At 37.9% G+C, this 16,129-nt stretch overlaps 1 protein-coding gene across 1 annotated transcript in view; it reads right to left on the bottom strand.

The window, feature by feature from the left end:
* Nucleotides 1–14,794, bottom strand: part of LOC124599848 (mitochondrial folate transporter/carrier) — a 63,017-nt gene extending 48,223 nt beyond the window's left edge. The window contains exons 1-2 of the mRNA XM_047136112.1: nt 14,458–14,794; nt 13,640–13,793 (exon numbers count right to left, since the gene is read on the bottom strand). Coding sequence (XP_046992068.1) covers nt 13,640–13,793; nt 14,458–14,614 — 311 coding nt within the window. The 5' untranslated portion in view covers nt 14,615–14,794. The remainder of the gene's footprint in view (nt 1–13,639; nt 13,794–14,457) is intronic.
* Between the last annotated feature and the right edge of the window lie 1,335 nt (nt 14,795–16,129).

Genomic DNA, 16,129 nt, shown 5'->3' on the forward strand with positions numbered 1-16,129 from the left:
TACAAGAAAGTTTATTTCTAGATGCGACAGATGCTGGGAGCTTTGTGAAACAAGGTCTTTTTTCCACAATAACATGAATTTGGTGCCCCCCCCCCCCTCCTAAACTGCCACCGGGGGCAGATACCCCGGTTTGCCCCTGCCCACTAGTTCCAGGCCTGTTGCGCATACGTGAACCTGCCAGCTTAGGCGCACCAGTAAAATTTTTCCGGATAGCATCTGGCTGTTTGTTGCAATTGCTTGTACAGATAACTGCCACACTTCTGTAGCCAGAAGCAAGAGAAGGTACTACTCATACGTGAGTCCACTGCACATGCGCATAAGCTCGCTCGCAACCGCTCAAACGAATCTATTGCTAACAGTTGTGATGTCACGCTCATTGGAGGCAATTTGTTGTTATGAAGCACTGCACAGTCTTCCTAAAGACTGACACATTTTGTTGTTGGCAGACACTTGTATGAGCACTGTGTTTTGTTCTTGTATATGGTGCATTTCCTTTGCAACTTAAGTTTTATTTTTGTTTTTTCTCTCGTTTGTTTTATTGCTGCAGTATTATTCTGCAGTAGCAAGATATAGTAATATTCTTTGTTAGAGTATTGGTTCTTATTAGTCAAAGTTACAAAAATGTAACTAAAAACTAAAACAATGAATAATTCCCGGGTTTTTCACAGTTTTCTCCCGGATGAAAAAATTCCCGGGTTGTATACACCCCACCACTAAAACAACATGCAAACATAATTTACCACCCCACAGTGATGAAGTGGAGATTTGATATTTTAAAAGAAAACAGTTCTTTTATTAGTTAATGTATTTTAATTGTACAAAAAAATAAAATTGAATTTGTGATGTTAGAGCTACCTGGTTTTCATCTCCTTTATTCAAAAGTTTTTTCTGCAAAATATGTAGCTGAATAAATGAGCAATAATATTCAGATACAAAATTACCAAGTGCCCAGAGGAAAAAACAATATGTGAAAGTTATGGAAATGTGCCAGTGCTCCTACTGGCAGAAGGGGTTGGAGAAGAAAGAGGGAGGAAGGGAAAGGATTGACAAGGTTAGGAAATGGAGAGAGTTACGGGAAAGTTGCCCAGACTTACTAGACAGGATGTGTAAATATACACTAGTACACGGCAGTTAGTTCCTTCTGCACAACAGCAGCAGTGGTAATTGCTTGAATCAGCATACTGTGAAGGCCCAATCTCTCCGTACCATACAGCACTAAGTGCAGTGGTATAGTACCGTGCAGCAACGATGTAACAGTTTACTAATCTCATAATTTTATAACCTGAAAACTAGGCATTTCCTCAACAAGATACCATCACCACTGCAACGCGCTACAATGAGCCCTCAAATGTATTTTTCACCCAAATATTCCTCCTACAGTTGAAACACCTACCTTATTATATGTGAAGTACATGAGAGATGAAGGACTCTTGCTGCTGAGTCAATAAATTTAAGGAGTGCAGCCACAAACTATTTCTCCCTCTTCTAATGTTTCAGCTATCTTCAGAGAGCCAACAGAATGAAGATGGCCAAAAGCTATACAGCTGAAATATTAGAAGAAGAAGAAGAGTTTATGTGACTGCACTCTAAATTTAACACATTGGCTACTGTGCCACAAAAATATCTTGATTCCAAATCTTGCCTGCTGCTTGCTACTCACAAATTTCTGACCCTTATAGGAAAAAAATTCACAGGAGTATATTCCCTAAAGAATATCTGACTATTTCTATTTCAGGGGTGTTGTTCATGAAAGCAGCATTTGGCTAAAAATTTCAAAAAACCTGCACTGAAAGGTAATTTCTATAGGAGAATGTAGACATTTCTATTTGCACAGATTTGAGATATGTCCAGGAACGCAGTCTGAGGGTTCATTCAGGCAATCTAATCACCTCTCAATTGTTCTTAAATATCTTGTTACCCAAAGACACTCGGGGAGAAAGATAACCATTGACAACTGGCATACCAGTGTCCCACTTGCCACTAATTTGATTGATTTGAAGCCAACTTCAGTGGAAATGTTACAAAATATAAATGTGAGATTCTTGCTGCACTCCTCCCCTGTAGACAGAGATGTTTGATACATTGGCTTGGTTTTATGACAACTGTGTATGGCATTTTGTGTTCCCAGAAAGGCTCACTGTTTACTTCTATAGAACAACCCATCATGACTACATTCATGAAGATACTTGTGCCTGTAAAAAAATGTGTGTTTCCAAAACAGCAGTAGGGTAGTATTAGATAGGTGTAAAAATTTATGCAACACGCACAGTGTTTAGTACAAAACAAGCACATGGCTCCTTGCTGTGTTCTAATTTTTAAACATCTGTGCATTAAACTCCAGTGTCATTTACAAATTGAATACTGGTAAAAAGAAACATAAGAGTACTTCTCAAGGAGTTTAAAACATATCAATGAATACATTGTGAGGAAACTGGTTACAGTCATATGTCCCACATTATTGGAACAACGAAGTTGTTTGATGCACAGAGGAATAGAACCATCAACCCAGAAGCAATAGGAGGAACAACAAAATCATTAAGAGAAACTGTGTGCAACACTAGAAAATGAAGAAACACCAAATCTACACCAGTATGAAATTTAACCAGCATTCAACATAGTGAGATATTTGCAGCGGGAAGTGTGTGCAAAACACTATTCAACATCTGCACAGGATTTTTTTACAAACTGAAGTATTTTAACACTACAAAATGTTTGTGCTGTAATTCTGAAACACTGTTTGCATACCAAGTTAGATATCCTTTAATCTGACTTTATGTTTGGGTCATTAAGCACTAATAAGTAAATGCTAGAAGAGAGACTGAATTTAATTGATGAAAGGAGAAAATATAAACATGCAGAAAATTAAGCAGGCAAAACGGAAAACAAAAGTCTAAAAAATGAGATCGACCAGAAAAGCAAAATGGCTAAGCAGGGTTAGCTACAGGGCAAATGTAAGGGTGTAGAGGCATATATCACTAGGGGGTAAGATAGATGCTGCCAACTGGAAAATGGAAAGACCTGTGGATAAGAGAGAACCAGCTGTATGAATATCAAGAGCTCAGATAGAAAACCACTTCTAAGCAAAGAATGGAAAGCAGAAGGGTGGGAGGAGTATATAGAGGGTCTATACAAGGGCGATGTTCTTTAAGGCAATATTATGGAAATGGAAGAGGACGTAGAAGATTAAAGATATGATACTGCACGAAGAATTTGAGAAAGCACTGAAAGACCTAAGTCGAAACAAGGTCCTGGGAGTAGACAACATTCCATTAGAGCTACTGTTAGCCTTGGGAGAGCCAGCCACGATAAAACTCTACCATCTAATGCGCAGGATGTAGGAGACAAGTGAAATACCCTTAGACTTCAAGAAGAATATAATAATTCCAATCCCAAAGAAAGCAGGTGTTGACAGATGTGAAAATTACCGAATTATCAGTTTAATAAGTCACAGCTGCAAAGTACTAAAACAAATTCTTTACAAATGAATGGAAAAGCTGGTAGAAGCTGACCTCAGGGAAGGTCAGTTTGGATTCTGTAGAAATGTTGGAACACGCAAGGCAATACTGACCCTATGACTTATCTGAGAGATTAAGGAATTTTGACAATGTTCACTGGAATACTCTCTTTCAAATTCTGAAGGCTGCAGGGGTCAAATACAGGGAGCGAAAGGCTATTTACAATTTGTACAAAACCAGATGGCAGTTAGAGTTGAGGGTCACTAAAGGGAAGCAGCGGTTGGGAAGGGAGTGAGACAGGGTTGTAGCCTCTCCCCGATGTTATTCAATCTGTATATTGAGCAAGCAGTAAAGGAAACAAAAGAAAAATTCAGAGTGGGTATTAAAATCCATGGAGAAGAAATAAAAACTTTGAGGTTCACCGATGACATTGTAATTCTGTCAGAGACAGCAAGGGACTTGGGAGAGCAGTTGAATGGAATGAACAGTGTCTTGAAAGGAGGGTATAAGATGATCATCATCAAAAGCAAAATGAGGATAATGGAATGTAGTCTAACTAAATCAGGTGATGCTGAGGGAATTAGATTAGGAAATGAGACAGCATAGTAGATGAGTTGCAATTTGGGGAGCAAAATAACTGATGAGGTAAGGTATAGAGTATCTAAAATGCAGACTGGCAATAGCAAGGAAAGCTTTTTCTGAGGAAGAGAAATTTGTCAACACCAAGTACAGATTTAGGTGTCAGGAAGTCTTTTCTGAAAGTATTTGTATGGAGTGTAGCTATGTGTGGAAGTTAAACATGGACAACAAATGGTTTAGTCAAGAAGAAAATAGAAGCTTTCAAAATATGGTGCTACAGAAGAATGCTGAAAATCAGATGGGTAGATCACATAACTAATGAGGAGGTATTTAAGACAAATGGAGAGAAGAGAAATTTGTGGCACAACTTGACTAGAAAGAGGAATTGGTTGGTAGGACATGTGAGGCATCAAGGGATCACCAAAAAGAACTTTTAAAGAGTTTTCTATGCTTATTTCACTTTTATCAATGAGCAATTTTTCATATATACTAAAATATACCATCTACTAAGCTGAAGCAACCAGAAGGGGAGGAGGAAACTAAATGAAACTTCGCAAGTAGAAGGAGTATGTGATGTTATGAGGCATGTTCAGAAATTAAGTGTGCTGTGACCATAACAGGCTGTGGTTTTATGTTTTTTGGAAGATTGGCAACACTGACAGAGGGTGATCCCATGACCAGACCAGGCATTGCAGGAACACGGTAGTACTTAAACTCATGCTGTACTGTCCAGTTGCATGAAAGATGCCAGCCCCACTAAGTGCTGTGATCTGCTTCCTACTCATGGAAGGAACATCCACCAAAATTTATTCAGGAATCAAAATAGTTTACGGTGAAGATGTGATGAACAGAAAAAAGTTGGGTTTAAGTGGTGAAGTGAGTTTAGTGGAGGCAGAACAAACGTTCATGGCAGACAGGAGTGTAGGACATTCCATTTTGACTGGTGGTGGGGGGGGGGGGGGGGGGGGGGGGGGGGGAGGTTAGATTAGATTAGATTAGATTAGATTAATACTAGTTCCATGGATCATGAATACGATATTTCGTAATGATGTGGAACGAGTCGAATTTTCCAATACATGACATAATTAGGTTAATTTAACAACATACTTAAGTTAATATAACTACTTTTTTGTGTTTTTTATTTTTATTTTTTTATTGTTTTTATTTTTTTAATATTTTTTTTCTTAATTTATATCTAAAAATTCCTCTATGGAGTAGAAGGAGTTGTCATTCAGAAATTCTTTTAATTTCTTCTTAAATACTTGTTGGTTATGAAGAAATTAAAAGAATTTCTGAATGACAACTCCTTCTACTCCATAGAGGAATTTTTAGATATAAATTAAGAAAAAAAATATTAAAAAAATAAAAACAATAAAAAAATAAAAATAAAAAACACAAAAAAGTAGTTATATTAACTTAAGTATGTTGTTAAATTAACCTAATTATCAAGGAAACTGTTCATGAAGACTGCCAATTGACAGTGGATGAAATTTCTGCAATGTTTCCAGAACTCTCCTATGAGAGACTCACAGAAACACTGGGATATCACGAATGATACACGAGATGGGTCCCAAAACAACTGAGAAACAGTATAATAAAAATTGGGTCAATAGTGTGTGTGAGCTTGTTGAGCAACTTAATTGGAAGGCGAGAATTTTCTGAGCTCTATTACAACTGGACATGAAACATGGGTGACTCAGACACCTGACACAAAAAGTCTTCACAGTGGCACCACACAAATACCCCATCTACCAAAAAATTCAAAATCACAATTTTGGGGGAAAACATGACCTCAGTGTTTTGGGACAGAAGGCATTTTGGTCAAATTTCTGTGTTGGGGAAAGACTATCAATGCACAATGATACTGTGAGCCTCTACAAAACTCTAAATGAGTATTCAAAACAAAAGGAGGTGAATTCCGATGAGAGGGGAGTGCTTGTTGCACGACAATGCCTGCCCTAACAGCCGCTGCCACTGAGGAGCTCTTGAAATCATTTGGTTGATATGTGAAGTGTTTACAGTTGTTTGAAAAATTCTGAAGGTGTGCTTTTTGATAATTTTCATTTCAAACTTACATTCTGTTGTATATCCTATGAAAGCTCATGAAGAATGCTGCAAAATAGCACCTCTCCCATCATTTTAGCTTAATTAGGAGAGCTGCCAGAACAACTTTAACTTATAGAGGTGGGGTGCTTTTTGCAATAGGCTACCTCTGTGCCAAGTTTCATCCGAATCTGGGATGGGGACTAAAATCACTGAGTGACCTGACATGTGATCTCCCTCCAGGTTGTCGTCATACTCACCTATAATGGTCATCTATGGTAGTACAGAACTGTGATTCATCACTTAACATGATGTGATGCCATTCATAAGCACTCTACACTTCCTGGCCATGGCACCACCCCAAATGCAGCCATCTATGTCATAACAACAGCAGCCAACACATGGGACAGTGATTCTCTAGTGTGACTGGTTTGAGTGAGTTGGTTGGCCTCAAGTGATAGGGACTAAGCTTCTAGGTCATCAGCCCATTCATTTGATAAGTGGCACACCAGGAGTGGTCATTGAAGGAAGGAGGTGAGAGAAATACCTGGAAAGCCCAAGTGTAACTAACACAATAAGAAAGAGATAAAAGTCCAGAAAAAAGGCATATCATTAAAAGATCAGCCACTACAAAGAAACCAAGAAATGAACAAAAATAAAGAGAATAAAAAGGTGAAAAGGATAGAGGCCAGGCTGGGCCACCGAGCAAGGGACACACAGGGGGTCGGGACAGGGGGTATCCCACCAACCCCTCAGGCAGTCCACGAGGTCAAAAAGCACTACCCTACAGGGATGAATAAAAACCACTTTCAGGGGCAGAACTTAACTCTAGATCAGCCACTTTGGTGTCATCTGCTAGCACCAGAGGTAGCCTGCCAGGAAGATTAAGATGCCACCTCAAAGCAGTCAAATTAGGGCAATCTATGACTAAGAAGGCCACTGTGCTGGTGCTAGTCTTCAACAGTGTGGGGCAATAATGCTGCAACAAACAACTATTACTTGTTCTTAGATACCAGGCACAGATGTGAACAGGTTGGTTGGTTGATGCCCCTAAAATCTAGATATTGCACAATTCAAACAGCTACCCAATTTGAGACCCACATTAAATCCCTTTCAAAGTCTGCCCCAGGTGCTGATAAGATGGTCTCATGCAAGTATGAATATTCTTTGTCCTTAACAGTGATTACTCAACATCTGTCACTGTTTGCATTCCTTATATACCCTAATAGGTCGGGTAACACAAAACACAGACAACACCAATGGACTAATGGCTGCTCTATGTTTCACATAGAACTGCAACTCTACAATCATGTCCATACCATTTATGGTGTGCATTTACAACATTACACTGACATCCAAACATGTCTTCTGGGTGCGTCATTTTTCTCAGGTACTGTAAATGTATTTTTATTTCTTTCTGCAGAAATATAATTTAAGACACAGGGCCAATGTTTTGGAAGACCACCTGTTGTCCAGCCCAATGCTGACATTTACTAAACTTTCTGCATCAGCAGCAAGTATTCAAAAAGCATCAGACCAAAATGACAGGGAAGAAAATTTAAAATTCTCTACCTTGGAGTGAATTTGCAGGTCACAAAAACCAAACTGAAAAATCAGGGAGGACATTCAAGAAGAAACTGAAGAGCTCAAAGGAAATGTAGAAAATCTTTTAAATAATTGTAACATAAAGGAAAGATTCGAAGACAGTGCACCAGATGAAAAGGGAGCAAATCAAGAAATAGTTGACATCTGATGGTTCTGTACCAGGCTGCCAAGGGGTGAGAAAATTCTGAGAACTGGTATGGCATGCCTAACTAAAAACCAAAAATTTGCTGTAGGATATTTAACACAACCAAGTTCAACCAATACTTATTAATTTGTTACTAGTTTTCAAGCTTGGTGTACACAGTTCGAGTGTTTACGACTATGAAACCTCAGAGAAACATCTAGTATGTTTTGACAAACAGAAAACAAGAGCAAGTGTGACTGCCACAATTGGCTATGTTGGCGAAGCAGCATGTCGAACGGAAAAACAAGAAATTGAGAAAACTATCCAACTCGCAGCAACATGCAGCCCAAAGCAAGTTTCAGTGCGGCCTAAGAAGTGAGCACCTCATACAAGCAGTAACAAAAAATCCATAAAATTCTGCTGGTACGCTCAAAGGTTGGACACCCCTGCTTTAAAACGATTAATACGCATAACTATGTTTTTAGCTTAACAGAATTTTCCATTTTACAGCTACAGAGAAAAATGCCAGTGGAAAATGAAGTTTTCTGCAAGTGCTTAGACTTACCAGTATCTAAATACGACACTGTACTAAGGGTGGATTTGTTAAAAATCATATAAAAATCTAAGTATTTTTGTATCTTTTTTCAACAGCATCTTTTAGGTAACTAAATTTAGTGAAATTACAAAAGCTAAAGTTGAATTAAAAGAGTTCTTTCTAAGTTATTTTCAGCCAACTGGGAAGATAACCCAAGATCTTTTACAGGTTATTGAACAGCATTGTCTAGATATAACAAAAGTGCCAAGAACAAGAGTAAGACAATTATTCTACAGTGACTGGAGTGCATTGAAATATTCAATAAAGAATTTGTGCACTTAATCCTAAGGCACTGTTTGAACTCTGTGCACACCATTCTCAATCTGGGAGAATTACATCCTTTTACAATAGTTTCATCACATGTAACTTTTTTTGGGACCTTAGATACTTTCGATGCTTTTCACTCAGCTTCTATCCACATGAGGACCAACCTTCTGAAAGACACAGTTGCAGTTAAGAGACTAGGATACATGATCAAGTGCTCACTACAAAGCCATTAAGTCTGTATCAGTTGTTTAGAAAGATCATCAGCACCACTAAGAACTGGGGTTCTTCAGAAATTATAGAACACAGAGGGGCTGCTCAAGCTCTTGCAAACATTGTGTGAGTTCTCATTTATATGTTTATGGATCCAACCATGCCTGAAAGTATTTACAGATTCTTTGAGTCAATTTTAGAATGTTTATTACTTTTGAATAACATGAGAAATTATCTTGTTGACATAGCACATCGATTCAGGAAAATAATGGTGCCTGGAGTGAAGGCTGCAAGGGAGACTGACTTTGAACCAGAAATTGAGGTCACTGTTAAAGTGCATCAACAGATTACTGTCAAAGCTATACACACTGCAAAGCCATGGAACACAAATCAGATCAATTTGCTGTTTTAGAGCCCAACAATCTGATTAAAACTTCAGAAACTGAACTTCCTATGACTGTAAAAAGTTCACTTGCCAATGATGAGATTTCTGAAGGTGTTGGATGGTTGGGGAAGGAGACCAGACAGCGTGGTCATCGGTCTCATCGAATTAGGGAAGGATGGGGAAGGAAGTCGGCCGTGCCCTTTCAGAGGAACCATCCCGGCTTTTGCCTGGAGTGATTTAGGGAAATCATGGAAAACCTAAATCAGGATGGCCGGACGCGTCTGAAGGTGTTCTCCTAGCATAAACACCACAGAGGGCCGTAGTCACCATGGCACCAAAAACAGTTGCAAGAGGTCACCTGTTAACATAGTCCGACAGCTTGGTCCACAGCATGCCTAATCTGCGATAGTTTTTGGCAGGATAAAGTTTAGAATCTATTCCATCAAAGTGCCAACAACCTCTTTCTTCAATTACTGAAATAACCAGACAAATTTTACGAATATATGAGAGGGCATGGGAATCATTCTATTACGTATTGGAGATGATTCACTGTGAGATTGAAAAGCATGATCACAAACACTATGTACAACATACAAATGATTTCACCAAAATTGACACTGTCAACCTTCAGTTACTAGCACAGAGAATGTGTGCGAATGATAAATTTTAAAATAAAATGCTCTTAACACCTAAAGAACGAAGAAGTAGGAAACACACACACACACACACACACACACACACACACACACACACACACACACACACACACCTGCAAACCAGCTCATAATAGAATCACCATCCTACTGGCATATTAATACCAGTACACTATCATAATTTGTAGACAACTAAAATGTTGTTAATCAGCTGTTATTCCGAAAGAAAATTTGTACAATTTAGAATTCCTTATTTGTACCACTACAGGAAGGAAATACTGACTCCTTGAATACTGCAAATGAAAATGTATTAATGTAAATCAAAATTATAATTATGGCTGCAGAAGGGAATTATTACAGTACAAGGTATTGCAGCATATAAATTTAACAGTTGGAAACATGTGATCAGCTGGTAGCCATCATTGTTGCAATTTACAAGGAAACATTTATGAAATCCAATCAACGAAAGTAATCATTCAACATGTTGAGTTGCACAACCACTAATGTTACATGACAAAGTGGCCTTTGAACATTCTCATGGAATATTTTTTTAAAAAATGGAATATCCAAGGTGGGATAACGCCAAGAGTTAATGCTTCATGCAGCCCATATGTGGCTGTTTTCCAAGCTGCACAGGTGCTGGCGATAAAGAGATTTCACAAGTCCATGACCAAAACCACCCATCTTACTACAAAAGGCATTTCATTAAGAGAAGAACTTCGCCACTGCTTATTAACAAACTGTCTAGGTAATCGGACCAAAACTACACATTTCTATATCTTGACTAACTGCTGTATTTCCTTTTACTTAAAATAACAATCTCATTAAAACTTTTTGTACTGATGTGCAGAGCTATTCAGTCTTCATAATGAGGATGCAGGATCCAACATCATTTCTGGATTCAAGCAGACCAATGCCAAACACTATACCAATTACTTTTTCAAATGACGATATGGTACGTCAATGTCTTAACTTGGCTTTTGTTGAGGATACTGTAACATAGGCTTGTGCACAAAATTAATTGTATGGCACAGAGTAAAATCTTATGATGAAATGACAATCGTGTAACTTGTTTTTCCCATTTCATTGTTACAAACACAAAAACACCTCCTTATGTAGAGCTTTTATCACCTAAAGAAGCACACATTAAGAAGTTGCCAATATTGTCTTGAGTGACAATATCTTGAGGTAATATCCTTGTTCAGAAACCTTTCACCCAACAAAACATGAAATTGGTTGCAGTATACCTCTACCTTATATTGAGTCTAACATATGGTGTTTATACAATGATTTATTATGATTAAATAGTAACTAACAACATTCTCTAAAATGCAGATTATAGGTTGGCAACAAGACTGAGAAAATGTGCCTTGAGCAAAGGTAATAACCTTACTGGTTGACAGCAGCCAGTCAGGAATGAATATGACATGCAATGCCTCTGGTGGAAGAAATAACAAACCTCACAAGAAACAAATGTATGTGACACCTCTACTGGGATTGATTGATGCAGTTGCAGCACCACTGCTGAAGAGATGCAAACTTACAAAACAAAATATTTGATTTTCATTCAGTGACATTCTGGAATGGATGTAAAGATATCCTCATCTGATGCATTGCCCTATTACAGTATATTCCAAACTGAATACCTTGTATATTGTTTGGAATTAATAAAATTAGGAAGCACTTTTGACATATTTCTAAGCATCTTTATTATAATATAAATCTTATGGTGGTAATATGCAACAAAAATTATCTGTTAGGGAAAATTATAACCGTGTAGTAATTTTTCATGGGCTACCTTCCATATGTTAGAAAACATGAGATAGTGCTGAAAATACCAACAAATAGAGAAACAGTCCTGAGAAATCCTACAAACAAGATTTCTACAACTAGCTAATAATTAAGAATATACAACAACTCTACATATCACTTCTGTAGGGAAAGTGAGCAGGAGATTAGATTACTTATAGCTCATGCAGAGGCACCTAAAAAGTCATTCTTCCGACACCAGTACATGAATGGAACGTAAAGAAGCCATAACAAGAGCACCTGTACACATGGGCAGTAATTTTCAAGAATGATTGCCTCAAACGCATGACTATTAACAAACGTTGAGCCACCTCCTTCCCCCCTTGATTTAATTTAAAAAATACTGATCCACTTAGTATGCTTGCAGAGACTGATTGCATAGCAACACAGAGCTGTACACAGTAACAACTCCATTCGGTTATTTGAATACTTATGAATATCATTTGGGCTAAATAACATTGCACAGACATCATTGACTGATTGATTTGCTGGGGTAGGTTATGGGACTAAACAGTGAGGTATCAGTCCCACACTTCCAAAGCTACTCACGGAAGAGAGAGTGTCCATTAAAAGCGGGTGGGGACTTTACAGCGGAGGTCATCAGTCCCTTAGAACTACTTAAACCTAACTAACCTAATGACGTCACACACATCCATGCCCGAGGCAGGATTCGAACCTCCGACCGTAGCGGTCGCGCGATTCCAGACTCAAGCGCCTAGAACCGCTCGGCCACTCTGGCCGGCAGCAGAGAGCACAAATGAGTAAACCAAATCTAAAAACTGGAAAAACAGTGGGATAAAAGAATGCTCCTTGCACAGGGATGTGGTCATGGGTCCCGGACCAAGAAAATGCGAAGAGAGGCCACAACCACAAACAAAAGTTCCATTTCCAACTCTCAAGAGAAAATATCACCTAAAGTTATTAGATGTGGTACACCAGATCCATACCCCAATACTTTCCATTACATCTCAAATGTGGAGGTGGCAGACTTCCCCAACTGGGCTTTAGTACCTACCACTACATACACCTTTCAATCAGTTGATATACTGCCACCCACACACGTTTGACACACAGGAGCAGTGGTTTCATATGTTAAGTGATTTTGCAGTGACAATACCACAAAAGAAAGTGTTTAAAGTGAAAGTAATCCCAGTAATAATGTGTGAAGTTACAATTGAGAAACAATGGAGTTAGGGAAATACTGCTTTACTACCGTGAGCAAAGCCATCAAAATGTGATAGAACTGTAGCAGAAATGGCATTGCTTTGGTTTTTCAACATGGAGGGGAAAAGCTTGCCATGTTAACTACCAAAATGGAGGTTTCAATAGCATCTATACTATGACTTCCATCTTTCATTAGGGCTTTGTAATATACTTGTCACTAAAGTAATAATCCCCTTTAAGATTTATTGTTCTGGGGAAGACAGACAAGTCATTATCAGACCACTTCATAAAACTAAGGCTTTGCAATTTCAAAAATTTTCAAGTTACACTACACAAACAACATTTGTTACTTAAGAAGAACATCCCATTGCAAACAGTATGGACGTTCAAAATTATTTACATGAACATGCTATATTTACTTAGTGGCCTATAGGAAATAATTCCGAATTGCGACAGCTACGGTATGATTGGGTAAACCATGTTATGTAAATGCTTGACTATACTGAAATAGACAATGCAGATCCACATTTTATATTTTATGTATATGATAGAAAACAATATGTCAGTTCCATTTCAATCTCTCAAGAGAAAGTATTCTAATTTTAAGTTATTAGGTATGATATGCCAAGTCCATGCTCCAATACTCCTCTCATATGTGCAATAAACACGCATCAATCATAATGCCAAACTAAAATGGCTTAACATTCTTCGAAACAATGCACTAGCTTAAAAATTAAGGTAAATACTTACAACAGGAAATAAAATCCCCAAGCACTTCCTGAGCCCCACACATTTGGTGTCACACCTCTATATAAGCCACGAGGACCTTCTTGCTGCACTATAGTTGTTACTGCACTTGTTAAACCCTTGTACTGTGGTGTTGTTTTGGTTTGTCCATCATTAACTGTAATACAACAAGACGTTGGCACTCTAACAAGTTTGTAAAAAAAAATATGATGTTAACATTTCAGCTTACACTAAAATATTGAACATAGCTATTTAGAGCTTTTATTATGTTACAAAGATTTGATTTTGTATTTTACATTGATGCGAATTCTGTAACATCACTATCAACAACCATTTAAAACATTTTAACTAAGACTTCTGTGCCAAATGTTTACAAATTTAAGGAAATTGCCAAACAAACTTCACGATTACATTTAATTATGAACACACACACACACACACACACACACACACACACGTTGTTTCACGACCTGCTAACACTGCATCTTTTTTTGTTTGCTTATTTCATTCGGCTGACAAATCCAACATTTTATTATTATTAATATCAATTGCTGGGCGAATAAATTGCTACACTACAGTCCAGATATAAACAATATAGACACTGCACACTTTCACACAATACAATAGAGAAACAAGAATGAATAACCTGGGAACACTAAGTACAGAAAAATGAGGGGATTATTATTCTTATTTCTTTGTACACTGCATGAGATACTGAATTAGATCAAAGGAATTACAAAATAATCAACAGAAATCTAAGTACACAAACTATCCTGCCAGTAGAGTGAAGTGTTCACAATTCAAAGTTCAATTGCACTCACCTGCGAATCTGATTTTAATGAGATCTAACGGATGTAGGATGAGGGTTGACGCGACACCACCAGATATGCCTGCTATAAGATGCTCGTACTTCACATGACTAAAAACGGTTATATTTCGATTAGGAGCTGTTGCTCCTGCAGTTTTCAGTGACGTCATTTTAATATCGGAAACGTTTTCGCTCCCTTCGTGTTTAGCCGAAGAATCATCTCGATAAATTTTCAGCAACACACTACTTAGCTCCAGCAGTTTTCTCGTCTAATTACCCTTCCCAAGAACAGTATAATCTTACGCAAGCTATCGTGCAGTTCCTTCCATCGACTTATCACAGATGCCAATGTGCATAATTCCAAAGACTGCAATAAAAGATGGGAACTACGTAAAGGAAAATATCGGATAATTCGTACATAGACCAGTGATCTGTCTACAAATAGGGATCAACGCACAAGATTTACAAGCGAAGAAAAAAGACTATAAGAGCTCTACCGAAAAGAAACGGAAACCTCGGAATTCAAGAACAGCAACGAATAATAGTGCTTATGACGAAGATGACCATATAGTATGACCAGGTCACAAATGTTGAACTGTAAGACACAAACGCCGTAATAGATCCGCATCCATAATCTTCTTCGATGCGGTGTGGAGTACAAGGTGGAGGGTACTTGCCATCGCACCCCGTAAAAGGGTACCTCCCTGCTTTACTCGCGTATGGAGGTGGAAAGAATGAATTTCGTAAAGCCAGGCTACTTCGACGCACAGTGGTAACTTTGCTCCAACTTTGAAAAAGTTTCAGTCCTGTCTAGAAGCTATTAGAATAAACATTTCAGACCATTGTCGATTGTACCCAATAGCTGATAGCTTCTACTAACTCATATTCTCCCACTCGCTATCTTGGATATTTTCTGCTAACCGAATTGGTAGTGCTGTATTTTCGAGGTAGTTTTTGACAAGAAAATTGATGCTTTGCTACTAGAAAAATATTTAAACAAAAGGCAAATACAGTTCTTTTAAGGTGATTAAATGGTTATTACTTAAATTGTACCCATAAAATTGTAATCAATAAATTGTTTATCACTACACGATCGGAAGCAGCTGTGATGGCTATTTTCTGGCAAAACTTGGGTAACTTTGCTCCACAGTATTTCATTACTTTGTTGTTGACCTGATCCATTTGCTGATGAATCTTCTTTCGTCGAAAATTGAGATAAATTTTGTTATAATATGGAAGGGAGTAAATGGAAGCTTGAACTTCACCGATGTGCAGCTTGCAGCAGAGGAAATCAGCAAGAATCCCTGGAATCCATAAGAAATGGAGCACCTGCTTGAAATGTCTTAAAATGTTTCTAAACCGGTGCTGGGTATTAGTAAACAACTTAAGAATTAAAAGATCCAAACAGTGCTCGATTATGCTAATGATGAAAGTATACCCACAAAGTGTTACATTCTTAACAGTAAAGGATAACTCGCCTAATACAAAATAAATTTGGATATTTTTTTAAAAAAATGTTTAAAGGGATTTGTAGGGTGACTAGTATTCGCATAATGCTGATCCTTTGGCTTCTTATTTCCACAGTAGCACACATGCATAATACAAAATAGTGTAGTAATATCCTCAGCAACCTCCAGTATTACCACAGGAGTACACAACGTCATTTTCAAGGTACAAAAGAATAA

The sequence above is a fragment of the Schistocerca americana genome, chromosome 1 (assembly GCF_021461395.2).
Source record: "Schistocerca americana isolate TAMUIC-IGC-003095 chromosome 1, iqSchAmer2.1, whole genome shotgun sequence".
NCBI classification, from domain to species: domain Eukaryota; kingdom Metazoa; phylum Arthropoda; class Insecta; order Orthoptera; family Acrididae; genus Schistocerca; species Schistocerca americana.